At 38.7% G+C, this 13,205-nt stretch overlaps 2 protein-coding genes across 2 annotated transcripts; both read left to right on the forward strand.

Moving 5' to 3' along the window:
* The first annotated feature begins 750 nt into the window (after window positions 1-750).
* LOC117929902 (galactinol--sucrose galactosyltransferase) lies at window positions 751-3,927 on the forward strand. Its single transcript, XM_034850346.1, has 4 exons — window positions 751-2,183; window positions 2,278-2,455; window positions 2,549-2,916; window positions 3,001-3,927. The coding sequence occupies exons 1-4, from the start codon at window positions 972-974 to the stop codon at window positions 3,568-3,570; spliced, it is 2,328 nt and encodes a 775-aa protein (XP_034706237.1). The 5' UTR covers window positions 751-971; the 3' UTR covers window positions 3,571-3,927.
* Window positions 3,928-6,007: 2,080 nt separating this feature from the next.
* Window positions 6,008-13,181, forward strand: LOC117930322 (actin cytoskeleton-regulatory complex protein PAN1). Its single transcript, XM_034850918.1, has 3 exons — window positions 6,008-6,528; window positions 10,778-11,053; window positions 11,790-13,181. Exons 1-3 carry the CDS (start codon window positions 6,232-6,234, stop codon window positions 12,918-12,920), a joined length of 1,704 nt encoding a protein of 567 aa, XP_034706809.1. The 5' UTR covers window positions 6,008-6,231; the 3' UTR covers window positions 12,921-13,181.
* The last annotated feature ends 24 nt before the right edge of the window (window positions 13,182-13,205 follow it).

Here is a 13,205-nt window from a genome sequence, read left to right on the forward strand (position 1 = left end):
TTGACTTTTTAACTAAATACAATTAGCTTTAAAAATTCATCAGATACTTCCTTTATTTTAAATTAAAATAGAAAAACGAAAATAACAAATGAAAAGGGTGGGGTAATTTCATAAAATTTCAAGCCAATAGGTATTAAGGTATTGTTTATTTTTTAACTAAATAAAAAAAGTTGAAAAGTAAAAGTAATTCGTTAATATCAACATAATTAAAATGAATTTATTATTAATATATTCAATTTAATTACATTAATTGATATCAACAAGTTATTTTTAATTAAATAAAAAAAACTAAATATTTTAAAATTTTCTATTGAACTAGAAAAATAAATATCATATAATGTATTTAGTCTAAACATCACAAAAAGGAAAGAAGTTAACCCTTGTTAAATTATTATAATTTCTTTATATCTAAATAGTGATTGATTGATGCTATAAAATTAATACTATTCAAATTAAAGAAAAAAGAGTCCTTTCATACTTGTAAATTATTATTATTATTATTATTGTTATTTTGGTCTCACTTTAAAGTGGATTTTTCTGATTTGGTCAAGATGGGATTAAAAGCCACTTGTCGCCATTGGATGCTAAAAGCAAGAGGTTATGGTGACATGCCTGAATGGATAATCTTAAAAAGACAAAAATTAAAATAAAAAACAGAAAATTCAAACCAAACTCAAATCTCTGCAACCGACCGACCAACCTCACTTTCGTCCGAAACTTTCCAGGCCCATCGCCCTATAAATTCGGTGTTCCTCTATTGCCTTGAAGAAGACAAGACGAAAGCCTAACTCACAAATACAAACAGTATCTTTTTCTTATCATCAATTGTTTTCTTTCGCAATCGCATAGAATCTTTCTTGATTCTTCATTCCTTTCATTTTCTCCATTTCTGCCATATATACCCATTCTTTGGTTCTTTGTTTCTCATCACAACTTCTCCGTTCTAACAAACTGTATAGTGCAATTCATCCATGGCTCCCAGCTTGAGTAAGGGTAACTCCGGCATTGCCGAGCTCGGCGGTGGGTATAAGCAGCCGTTGATCGCGTTGCAAGGGTCGGACTTTGTGGCTAATGGCCACCGGGTTCTCTCCGACGTGCCTCCTAATGTGGTGGCAACTCCCTTGCCGGTTACCCCCGACGGGTGCTTCGTGGGGTTCGACGCCGATGAGGGCAAGAGCCGCCACGTAGTCTCCGTCGGAAAACTGAAGGGCATACGCTTCATGAGTATATTCAGGTTCAAGGTCTGGTGGACCACTCATTGGGTAGGCGACAATGGCCGAGACCTCGAGAACGAAACCCAGATGGTGATTCTCGACAAATCCGACTCTGGGCGTCCGTACGTACTCCTCCTCCCCATCGTCGAAGGCCCTTTCCGATCGTCTCTTCAGCCCGGTGAAGACGACTCTGTCGATTTGTGCGTGGAAAGCGGGTCGACGAAGGTCTCCGGCGGCAGCTACAGGAGCTCTTTGTACATGCACGCCGGCGATGATCCTTACAGTCTGGTGAAGGAAGCCATGAGAGTGGTGAGGGTTCATTTGGGTACGTTCAAGCTTCTGGAAGAAAAGACTCCACCTGGCATCGTGGACAAATTTGGTTGGTGCACGTGGGACGCATTCTACCTTAAGGTGCACCCTCAGGGCGTGTGGGAAGGAGTCCAAGGCCTAGTTGACGGTGGGTGTCCACCTGGACTCGTCCTCATCGACGATGGGTGGCAGTCCATCAGGCACGATGATGATCCCATCAGCGATCAAGAAGGCATGAATCGGACGGCAGCCGGAGAGCAGATGCCATGCAGGCTCATAAAGTTCCAAGAAAACTATAAGTTCAGGGACTACGTGAGCCCTAAAAGCTCAGGCCCTACTGCCCTTGCCAAGGGCATGGGTGCCTTTGTCAGAGACCTCAAGGACGAGTTCAAGAGCGTGGACTATGTCTACGTATGGCATGCCCTTTGTGGGTATTGGGGCGGGTTGAGGCCCAAAGTTCCCTGTCTGCCCGAATCCAACGTCATCTCCCCGAAGCTCTCGCCCGGGTTGAAGCTGACAATGGAGGATCTGGCAGTGGACAAGATCGTGAACAATGGAGTCGGGCTGGTTCCGCCGGAGAAAGTCGATCAATTGTACGAGGGGCTTCACTCACATTTGGAGTCCGTTGGGATTGATGGTGTGAAGGTGGACGTTATTCATGTAAGTTCTAAGTAACAAACACTTGTTTTCAGTTTTATAATCTTTGGGACACTACCTTCTATGAGCCTAGCTAACGAATTCATGGGATGCCCAGTTGCTGGAAATGCTGTGTGAAGAATATGGTGGAAGAGTGGAGCTCGCAAAGGCCTACTACAAAGCTTTAACAGACTCCATAAAGAAGCATTTCAAAGGGAATGGTGTGATTGCCAGCATGGAGCACTGCAACGATTTCATGCTCCTTGGAACAGAGGCCATAGCGCTCGGTCGAGTTGGTGGGTTTCATACTTCATTCATCTCCTTATGCTCTCGTCTTTTATCTTTCATCTTTTACTTAGAATTCATTCATCTTGTTGTTTCTAATACAGGAGATGATTTTTGGTGTACCGATCCATCGGGTGATCCCAACGGCACGTTTTGGCTACAGGGGTGTCACATGGTGCACTGCGCTTACAACAGCCTATGGATGGGGAATTTCATCCACCCTGACTGGGACATGTTCCAGTCTACTCACCCTTGCGCCGAGTTCCACGCAGCGTCTCGTGCCATCTCCGGTGGACCCATCTACGTTTCCGACTCAGTCGGCAAGCACAATTTCCAGCTGCTCAAAAGCTTGGTCCTGCCAGATGGGTCCATCTTGAGGTGCCAGTACTACGCCCTTCCCACCAGAGACTGCCTCTTCGAAGACCCTCTTCACGACGGCAACACCATGCTCAAAATATGGAACCTCAATAAGGTGAGATCATATACTTAAATTCAATTCAATATACAAAATTGAACTTTACCCTTTTGTTTAATTGATTTTAATTTCTTGGTACAGTTTACTGGAGTTCTTGGGGCATTTAACTGCCAAGGAGGAGGGTGGTGCCGTGAAGCGAGAAGAAACAAATGTGCCTCCCAATTTTCCCATGCTGTGACCTCCGTGGCGAGCCCCAAAGACATTGAGTGGACAAATGGGAACAGTAGTACTCCAATCTCCATTGAAGGCGTTCAGCTATTTGCCATGTACATGTTCCGTACCAAGAAGCTGGTCCTCTCCAAGCCATCCCAAAACATTGAAATTTCACTAGACCCATTTGATTTCGAGCTAATCACTGTCTCTCCCGTGACCACTCTCCCGGGGAAATCTGTTCAGTTTGCTCCAATCGGACTAGTGAACATGCTCAACTCCGGTGGAGCAATCGAGTCATTAACCTTCGATGATGAGGAGAACTCAGTTCGGATCGGCGTGAAGGGGACCGGAGAAATGAGGTCCTTCGCATCTGAGAAACCGAGATCTTGTAGGATCAACGGAGAGGAGGTTGCCTTTGGATACGATGAGTGCATGGTCATTATCCAAGTACCATGGCCTAATTCTTCTAACCCATCCCTGATCGAGTGCTTATTCTGAATTTAGGGTTATGTTTTTATGAATTGTATTTTCCCTTTTAACTATGTGTGAAGTAGGATTTGACGGACTTTGGGCTGGGCCTGACAATGTTGGTTAAGATAGATGGGCCATCTTCTTGTCCAGTCCAATACAAAAAAAAGGAAAAAGGTCAATGTTCTGCTATCAGTAATCATATCTGGGCCTGGAATTTTTATTTTTATTTTTGATTCTATGAGTTGTAGTTGCAACTTGCAACAGAATCGTGTTCCTAGCCTTCGGTCCTCTACATCTAATGATCAACCTACGTAACTTTTGATTTGGGTTTGGCCCATCTTGTTGTTCCACTCTTCCTAGTATGACATTTATTGTCTTTGAATATATTCTCCACTGATATGACATTTATTGTCTTTGAATATATTCTCCACTGAAGTACGAAGCAAAAGGGAAACTTAGGGTATGTTTGACAACATTCAAATATTGTTGTATAAAAAAGTATTGATAAAAAACATTTCTCAAATATTTTGTAAAATAAAAGTTTGTGTGTGAATTTGTAATCCTTTTAACTTTTGAAATATTTTAAAAAAATAAATTTTAGTAATTTTTTTCAATTATTCTTTATATTTGTTTCACTATTTTTTTAAAATAATTTTAATTCAAATAAATAAAAACAATATAAATATGTTATCAAAAAATATTATATTTTCTATTTTTAAAAAATATTTTCACACCCACGATACCAAAGAATCAAATAGGAGTTAACTTTTAAAAATATAGCTCTAGTTCTTAAAAATGATTTATCCTTTTAAGACGTGACTTTTTATTGAAGTTTGTAAAAAATGCCATAAATTTGAAAATAATTTTTAAACTATCATATTTTTTAAAAAAATCTTTGAGATATTTCTTTAATTTTTAGTCAAGGTCAAATCCAACCATGATAACTCATATTAAGGTACTAATTGTCACATGTTTTTACTACTTTTAAAAACATTTTTCTACAACAATTGGGAGTTGTTTTATAGCAACATCTTTCATCATATAAGCCGCAGTCAAGCAAAGAAACATAAAAAAGGCTATCTTAATACTTTCTTTATAGTTTTAATGGTTTTTCTTTAAGTTATACAATAGAAGAAGGGTGTAATTATATTTTAAATTTTTATAAATATAAAAGTATATGATATTTTATTTTTTATGTTTTAAACAAAACCAAAAACAATTTTGGTAAGTGTATAATGAGAAGAGAGATTTTGCTTAATTTTGGATATATATTTTTGTACAATTTATATCAAGTTGATAAATAAAAATAACATGTAGATAATTTATGGGTATTAATTTATCATTTATTTATTTAAAAAAATTGATATAAAATTATTGTTAAAATATTTTTTAATGTGATTTGTTTGGTAACTATTTTCAAAAATAGTTTTAAAAAACAGTTTTTGAAAATTGTTTTTTGATATTTTTTAAAATAAAAGTTCGTTAAAAATCTGAAATATTTTTAACATGTTTTTAATAGTTTAATTTATGTTTTAAAAATAATTTTTATATCTAATACTATATTCTAATCGGTCTATATGTTTGTATAATTATTTTTTATAATAATCTTTTTAAAAAAATGAAAATAACGGAAAACAAATAAAAGATGTTATCTACATATACCTTGAGTCTGTTTGGTAATTATTTTCGAAAACAATTTTGAAAAATAATTTTTGAAAACTGTTATTTGATTTTTGTAGAACAAAAGTTTGTTTTGAAATATAAAATATTTTAAACTTATTTTTAATATTTTAAAATATGTTTTAAAAATAATTTTTATATATAATATTTTATTTTTAATAATTCTACTTGCTTGTATAATCCTTTTTTAAAATAACAGTTAGAAAACAAACGAAAACAATAAAAAACAAGTAAAAGATGTTTATGAAAATATTATATTTTCTATTCTTAATAACAGAAAATAAAAAACAATTTTTTGTTATCAAACATGTTTCCTGTGTTTTTTGTTTTAAAAAACAAAAAACTGTTTTGAAAACAGTTCCCAAACTCACCTTTTGTATACCAAACATGTTTTCTTGGTTTTTTATTTTTGAGAACAAAAAATTGTTCTTGAAAACAGTTGCCAAATAAGTCCGAAGTCATTCTCCTTATTTTGATTGTAGTTTTTATGAAATGAAAATATTATTCATTAATTTGTTTAAAAATTGTTTTCAAATTAAGGTACCCAATCCTAAGTCCTAACAAGTGTTTTTCCTTTTTATGAAGAGTTTGTTTGTTAGAAACTACGGATATGTCAAACGGGCCTAACCGCCCCGAGTCGGATGGAAGGTGTTACTTGCCTGTGAGCCCATCGCTAGCCAAGCCCAGTCCAATGGAGGAGAGATGGGCCAAGGCCCATAAAAGAAGACATGCGGTTGGATAAACAAGCCCGTTACCGTAGTCGCTAAGCAACAATCTAGTCATGACTCGTGACTTGTTTTTCTTCGATCCTCAAGGAGTCATGACTCATAATCCACCCTCATCAGCACCAAAAACCCTATAAAAATCCAAACCAGAGAATCCAAATTCCCAAAACTCCTCCAAGGTTCTCTCTCCTAATTCGGGAGAATTGTTATTGCGGTTGAATTGGAATCTGAAACGGGGAGAATTTAATAAGAATTGGAATTGGGAGCGGAGTTGTGAAGCTTGATGAATACGTCGCAGTTCATGGACAAGCAGATCATGGATCTCTCTGCCGGATCGCAGAGCAACGATTTTATCAATCTCATGAGCCCTGAAGATGACCACTTGACTGGCGTCGGTGGTGGTGGCGGTGGCGGTGGCGGTGTGGGTTCTAAGAAGGAAGAGATCGTGCCCAGCTACGATTTTCAGCCAATTCGTCCCATGGGTTCTTCGCAGTTTTCGAATCTTGATGCTGTCGGTGGTGCAGGAGGACCTAGGGCTTGGAGCTCGACTGACTCCAAGACCAACACTCCTGGCATTAGAGTAAGATCTCTCTCTATAGACGTATGTGCGAATGATTTTATTTGAGTGTTTTTTCTTTGTCAAATACTGGGTGTGCTCAGGTTTGATTGTTGATGCTGGTGGTGGTTTTGAGGATTTATTTATTTATTTTTGTTGATATTTGTATTTGGGTTAATCTGTTTAGGTTATTTATTCCGTGTGTATTTGTTGAAAAATGGCTTGATTTGTGATTTTTATGTGTTATTTGGTCCCTTTTTTGTTTGAACAAATTGTTATTTTCTTTAAGATCCAAATAGTTTTTTTTTTTTTCTTTCTTTTGATTGTCTACACGTGCAATAGTGAGGAAGTGGCAATTTTTGATTGCTTTTGTTGGGTTATTTGATAGTTTTAATGATATTTTCAGAAACAAACTCTTGTTGATTAATTGTAGTAGGGTTTATTCATTTATGGAAGGAATTTATCTAAGTTAATTTTGATGGAACTTCATCAATGGTTTGCTATTTGTGCTTTTTTGTTAGCTTTGTTGTTGTTGGTTTTTATGTGTGTGGGGTCTTAATGAAATTAGGCACCCTGGTAATATGATGAATGTCTGCCCATCAAAAGCAAAATTTGTTAATGATGAATGGTTATTGATTCTATTAGTAAATTAGGATGCCATAATTCTGTCAAGTTTATCATTAACCAGACTGGACCGACTGTTACCTGGAACGATAGAAATTCCTGTAGAAGATTAGAATCCCCTTCTTTGCATGGTTCAAAGTATCAGTTGAGACCAGTGTGTCCTGGCTGAGTCCTATCCACTTCGGCGATGGCTGGAATAAGTCCAACATGTGGGTTGTCATCATGCGGTTCAATAATAACTCAGTTCTGACTCATATGCGAATCACTTAATTTGACCAACTTGCAGGATGACTCAAAGTTACAACACCATGTCTCAGATTTGATGAAAATCGAATAAAAAAATAGATGATCTCTATATTTGTTAGAGATATAGAGATTGCCCCTATCAATCAAGAAAAAATGTCTCAAACATATGAGTAAAAATTTGAAATTCAAACTAATATATTTTTAAATAATTATTGAGTTCATTAACCACAGTTCATTTTATCATTATTATTGAGTTTCATCAATCTCATTTCTTTTTATTATTTTGATGTTTTATTTTTAAGATATATTGATTATAAGAAATTGGTATTGAGGATAAAAGTTAGTGTGGCACAAGATAGTATTTGCCTCAGTGTGCACACCCAGATAGAACCCACTGTTGTTTGGTTTTGAGATCATTTGACTGTAGCTCAGTAACAATGGATTGATGTCAAGAGGGAGCATTTTTTTTTTTTTGATTGGAAACGCCACAAAGATATATTAATATAAAAAGAAGTACAAGAAGAAGGATGAGAAATCCTCCCACCAAAGACAACTAAAATACAGGAAAAAACACAAAAACAAACGAACTCCCACTAAGGACCAATCCCTATGGAGAACACACCGCTATCCAATCCAACTGAATCACATTAAGGGGAGTCCCCTTAAATGCCTTGGAACAGAAAGCCCAAAGGGAAGCAAGGAAAACTATAGAGTCCCAAAGGGACTCTGAATTCCTTGCTTTATCCTCGAAAATCCTTGCGTTTCTTTCCCACCACACAACCCGAATTAGAGCTATGCTCGCAGCTTGCAACAAGACTACCCCTCTCTCAGAATTACCGAAGCCTTGAAATTTGATGGACATCATGTCATATATGCTCCTTGGAGAGACCTAATCCATCTTAGCTAACTGAAATAACCTGTGCCACAACCCAATCGTCAAGGAACAATGAAGAAAAAGGTGATCTGCTGATTCCCCGTGCTTCATGCACAGGATACAAATATCAGGACTAAGGGCTTTGTAGGGTCTTCTCACTTGTAACATGTCATTAGTATTCACCTTCTTGTGTGCCACTAACCAGACAAAGGACTTCACTTTGAAAGGAACTTGAGACTTCCACACAAACTTTGAAGGAAAGTTCTGAGGAGATCCAGAAGATTGAGATAATGCTAGAAAAAAGGATTTGACTGAAAAAAGCCCTGAAGAGGATAATGGCCATAATCTAGCATCTGGGACCGAAGGAGAGAGATGCAAATCATCAAGAGGGAGGATGGTGCTCCAAAGTTGCAAGAAACCGGTATGGGGTGGGGGTCTGGAAGGCCATCAGAAAAGGTTGGGAGAATTTTCGTTCTCTTTCCCGCTTCATCATTGGGGACGGCACCAGAGTGAAGTTTTGGAAGGATTTGTGGTGTGGAAATCAATCTCTGGAAGAAGCTTTCCCCATCTTGTTTAACCTCTCTGTCAATAAAGAAGGATGGGTTGCTGAGGCTTGGGAGGAAGACGAAGGAGGAGGTAGCTGGGGGCTTCGTTTTAATAGACACCTTAATGATTGGGAGGTGGGAGAAGTCGAAAGCTTATTAAGCAAGCTTCATCCCTTGACCATTAGAAGAGGTGTGGAGGACTTGTTCCGGTGGAAAGAGAACAAGAATGAAACCTTTTCTGTCAAGTCCTTCTATAGCTCGTTCTCAAGGGATACCAAACCCCCCTTCCCGGCTAGAACTATTTGGACGCCTTGGGTCCCAATTAAGGCTAGTTTCTTTGGCTGGGAGGCGGCTTGGAATAGGTTGCTCACCACGGACCGCCTGAAGAGATTTGGTTGGAGCATCCCCAACAGATGCTTTTTGTGTAAATATGATGAGGAAACCACAGATCACCTTCTACTGTTTTGCGAGAAAGCCAGAATGTTATGGCTTCTAATTTTCTCCCTGTTTGGGGTACAATGGGTGATGCACTCCTCTGTGAAAAAACACCTCCTAGGTTGGCATGGTTCCTTTGTGGGCAAGAAAAGGAAGAAAGCTTGGAGAGCTGCCCCCTCTGCTTGATGTGGACCATTTGGAGAGAAAGAAACAGGAGGGCATTTGATGATATGGAGAGAAACGATCAAGACATTAAATCCATTTTTTTGTACACTTTTGTGAATTGGGCTAGGGTGTATATAGAGGAACACACTTTGTCTTTGATAGATTTTGTAGACTGGCTAGCCACCAAGTAAGGGTCATGTTTGTTTTGTCCCTTTATTTTTTTGCTTCTTTGTCTTTGGTATACTCCGTGTATGCCTTTTCTCTAGCCTTTGGCTCTTAATGAAATCTTTTTACCTATCAAAAAAAAAAAAAAAAACAATGGATTGATGTCAAGTTGCTTGCATCTGAAATCTCTGGCTCCACATAGTCCCTCATGTAGGAGTTAAAATGATCTTCTAATGCAATTGACTTTTATTAATGAGCAATCTCAAGATCTGGACATGGAATTGTGAGAAGTGTAGATTTTGACCATTTAAGTACAGGTCATTTGTGCACTGCTAGACCATGCAAGCGATCAAATTTTCCATTTAATTGGTTTCTCTTACGAATCCATGGGAGAGAACTAGTGGATGTATTATAGACATTGTTGATGCTGAAACTCCTGTGTATGATGTACACTAGGAAAGTGATGTGCTTCTTTTTGCATGATAGGGTTGCCTCTGTAGCTCTATTATTTGGAACTTGGTCAATTCCTAGACCAACATAGTATTAAAGTAGACCTATAGTGAAATAGTTAATTATATCTGCCACTGAAAAGATTATATCTTCTAGGATCATCTGCTTATTCAAATTGTACCATCTGTGCTTATTCAAGGAGCTGTTCTTAGGTAATTCACCATATATGCTTATAAAAGATATCCGTTTAGAGAATTGGATAGATGGAAAAGTGTAGGGTGATTAGGTGGGTTTATACTTTATCTTACCTGTTTTTATTCTACACTCTTAGAGAGAAATATTTTGTTTGTGTTTAGTATGACAAAAATCAGAAGGTGCAGTCATGGTTCAAATTTCTAGCCTAGTACTAGGCAGATCCCGTCTAACATTAAGTCTAGACCATTTTCCATTCACCATGTGTTTTTGGATACTGGTGCTGATGAACCCTTGTTTGTCATCTGACTTTTACAGACCCTGCACCTGCATATCTGTTTTAAGTTATTGTGGTTGAGCTGTCCCTGTCTTGATGCACTCTCGGTTCAAAACATGGGTCTGGGAATCATAATGGATTTTTCGTAGCATTATCTTGTCTTTCTAGTTGACATTTCTTTGTTTGTATACTTCTCATTAACCATTTGTCTTTGTTAACCTTGTTCTGTTTTATTGTATGTGAACATCTTATAAATGTAGTCTGTTGACGAACTTCTCTATGGTTCTATATTGGGTGCAGAATTATGGTTCTCTCGACTCTAATGAACTTTCAAAAATCAGCCTTGAGAAAGATCGAAATATTGATGCAGCAATTGTATCTGAGATTGATCAAACAATGAAAAAACATGCTGATAATTTGCTACATGCGTTGGAAGGTCTTAGTGCACGACTTACACAGCTGGAGAGCAGAACTCGGAACCTTGAGAATTCTGTGGATGATTTGAAGGTATCTGTTGGAAATAATCATGGCAGTGCTGATGGAAAAATGAGGCAGCTGGAAAATATTCTTAGAGAGGTAGTTTCTTTTTCTTTTCTCCCCTTAATTGTATGTTAACATTTTGGTTGGTTTGGCATTAGGGAGGAGTGGATACAGGCAACGGATGCCATAACTCTAAATAATAGCATGCCTACTGCATAATATTAATATCCTGCTGGCTTCTCTCTTCTTTTCTTCTTTTGAGAATGAATGAAATTTGTCAACAAAGTAGTTACCACTAAATTACCCAATAAAGAAAAAAAAATGGTAATAAATAAGAAGATAAAACAGAAAGCTGTCCTTTGGGTACCTATCACAAATGCACCATGGTTGCTATACTCTTTTTAAAGAAATGCTCCTTGAAATGATTAAATATCTGGAATCAGGACTCAGGAGTTGTGAGTCCGAATGCAGAGTAAGTTCAGAATCTTCAGATATTTCTCTAAGAAAGTGGGTGAATGAAGTAACTCTACTCTGCTGGGGATTGATGGCATCTTTTTTCACAATAAATAGTGAGGGCATTCTTATGCTGAGATAAAACAAATATATTCTGGGGGGCAATGTTTTATCTATAATACAAATTTGGCTTAGTCCAGGGTCTGGGTTCAAACCCTGCTCGGGCACATTCTGGCTTCACCACTGCCACAAAGGGACAAAATGTGGGTTGACATTTCCCCTTGGGTTTTATTTTATCTTGTGGTCAAGACCAATGTTGAAACTGCTTTTTCTGTAATCACCTTTTATGGGCATTTATTTTCTTCTACTCTGCATGCAGGTGCAAACTGGTGTACAGGTTTTAAGGGACAAACAAGAAATAGTGGAGGCTCACCTACAGCTTGCAAAGCTTCAAGTGTCCAAAGCAGACCAGCAATCGGAAACCCAGAACACTGTGACCTTAGATTCTGCAAAGCAAGCAGCATCTCCTCCTCAGCAATCTCACCAACCACTTCCTCCACCTGTTACTCCTCAAACACTTCCTGCACTCCCTCCCCCTAATGCTCCACCACCTCCTCCCCAACTCAATATGCAGTCTCCTCCAGCTCAGCTACCTAGTCAATTCCCTCCGAACCAGATTCCTTCCATCCCACAGCGAGAGCCCTACTTTCAACCACCTGGTCAGGCACAAGAAGCTCCCAACCAGCAATACCAACTACCACTGACCCAGCAACCACAGCCGCCTCCTGCAGCTCCATCACATCAACAATATCAACCAGCCTCTCTTCCACAATATTCTCAGCCACCCCAGCTGCCACAACAGCACCCGTCTATTGCACCCATTAATCCTCCTCCTCAACACCAACCTCCATTAGGTCATCATCCTGAAGAAACGTCTTATGTTCCACCTCAGACCTACCCTCCAAGCCTTCGCCAGCCACCCTCTCAGCCACCCTCTCAGCCACTTTCTGGGGCACCTCCCTCTCAACAGTTCTATGGGCCACCCTCGCACATGTATGAGGCCCCATCTGGCAGATCCAGTTCTGGCTTTTCTACTGGATTTGTTCCTCCACCATCTGGGCCTACTGAACCATATGCTTACAGTGGATCACCCTCTCAATATGGTAGTAACATGCCAATGAAACCACAACAGTTCTCATCTGGTGTCCAAGGTGGTGGAAGTGGTTACCCACAACTCCCAACTGCTCGGGTATTACCACATGCACTGCCTACGGCCTCTGGGCCTGTTGGTGGTTCTGGTCCTGGTTCTGGTTCATCCGGAAGTGGAAATAGGGTTCCTATAGATGATGTGGTCGACAAAGTGACAAATATGGGGTTCCCAAGAGACCTTGTGAGAGCAACTGTTCGGAAGCTGACAGAAAATGGCCAGTCAGTTGACCTGAATGTGGTGCTGGATAAACTGATGAATGATGGGGAAGTCCAGCCCCCAAGAGGTTGGTTTGGTCGGTAAAATTGCCAAATTGGTATTTATGTACAGAAGAGGCGTCTAAACTATTTGTTTCTGGATCATCCCTTTTCTGAGAGGAACCAAACCATTTGCCTGGAGATATGAGTTATGCTTTGCAGTTTTTATTCTCTCTTTATTTATGACATTGCGGAACTGTTAATTCTTTCCTGTCTAGCTGTGGTTTGTGACTGCTGTCATTTTCTCATTTCTGTATACTCACAATAATTAGAAAGCCTTATATCAAAGTGTTTTTGAGTTGTCCAATTCCCCAGTTCATGTTTTAAGTGT

This window comes from Vitis riparia, chromosome 14 (assembly GCF_004353265.1).
Source record: "Vitis riparia cultivar Riparia Gloire de Montpellier isolate 1030 chromosome 14, EGFV_Vit.rip_1.0, whole genome shotgun sequence".
Classification (NCBI taxonomy): domain Eukaryota; kingdom Viridiplantae; phylum Streptophyta; class Magnoliopsida; order Vitales; family Vitaceae; genus Vitis; species Vitis riparia.

Bases quoted from the DNA above. Each gene is read 5' to 3' on its own strand.
- LOC117930322 (XM_034850918.1), top strand. From the start codon at position 6,232: ATGAATACGTCGCAGTTCATGGACAAGCAGATCATGGATCTCTCTGCC. The intron at 6,529-10,777 runs GTAAGATCTCTC...TATTGGGTGCAG, and splicing joins CCAACACTCCTGGCATTAGA to AATTATGGTTCTCTCGACTC. The intron at 11,054-11,789 runs GTAGTTTCTTTT...CTCTGCATGCAG, and splicing joins TGGAAAATATTCTTAGAGAG to GTGCAAACTGGTGTACAGGT.
- LOC117929902 (XM_034850346.1), top strand. From the start codon at position 972: ATGGCTCCCAGCTTGAGTAAGGGTAACTCCGGCATTGCCGAGCTCGGC. The intron at 2,184-2,277 runs GTAAGTTCTAAG...TGGGATGCCCAG, and splicing joins TGAAGGTGGACGTTATTCAT to TTGCTGGAAATGCTGTGTGA. The intron at 2,917-3,000 runs GTGAGATCATAT...TTCTTGGTACAG, and splicing joins AAATATGGAACCTCAATAAG to TTTACTGGAGTTCTTGGGGC.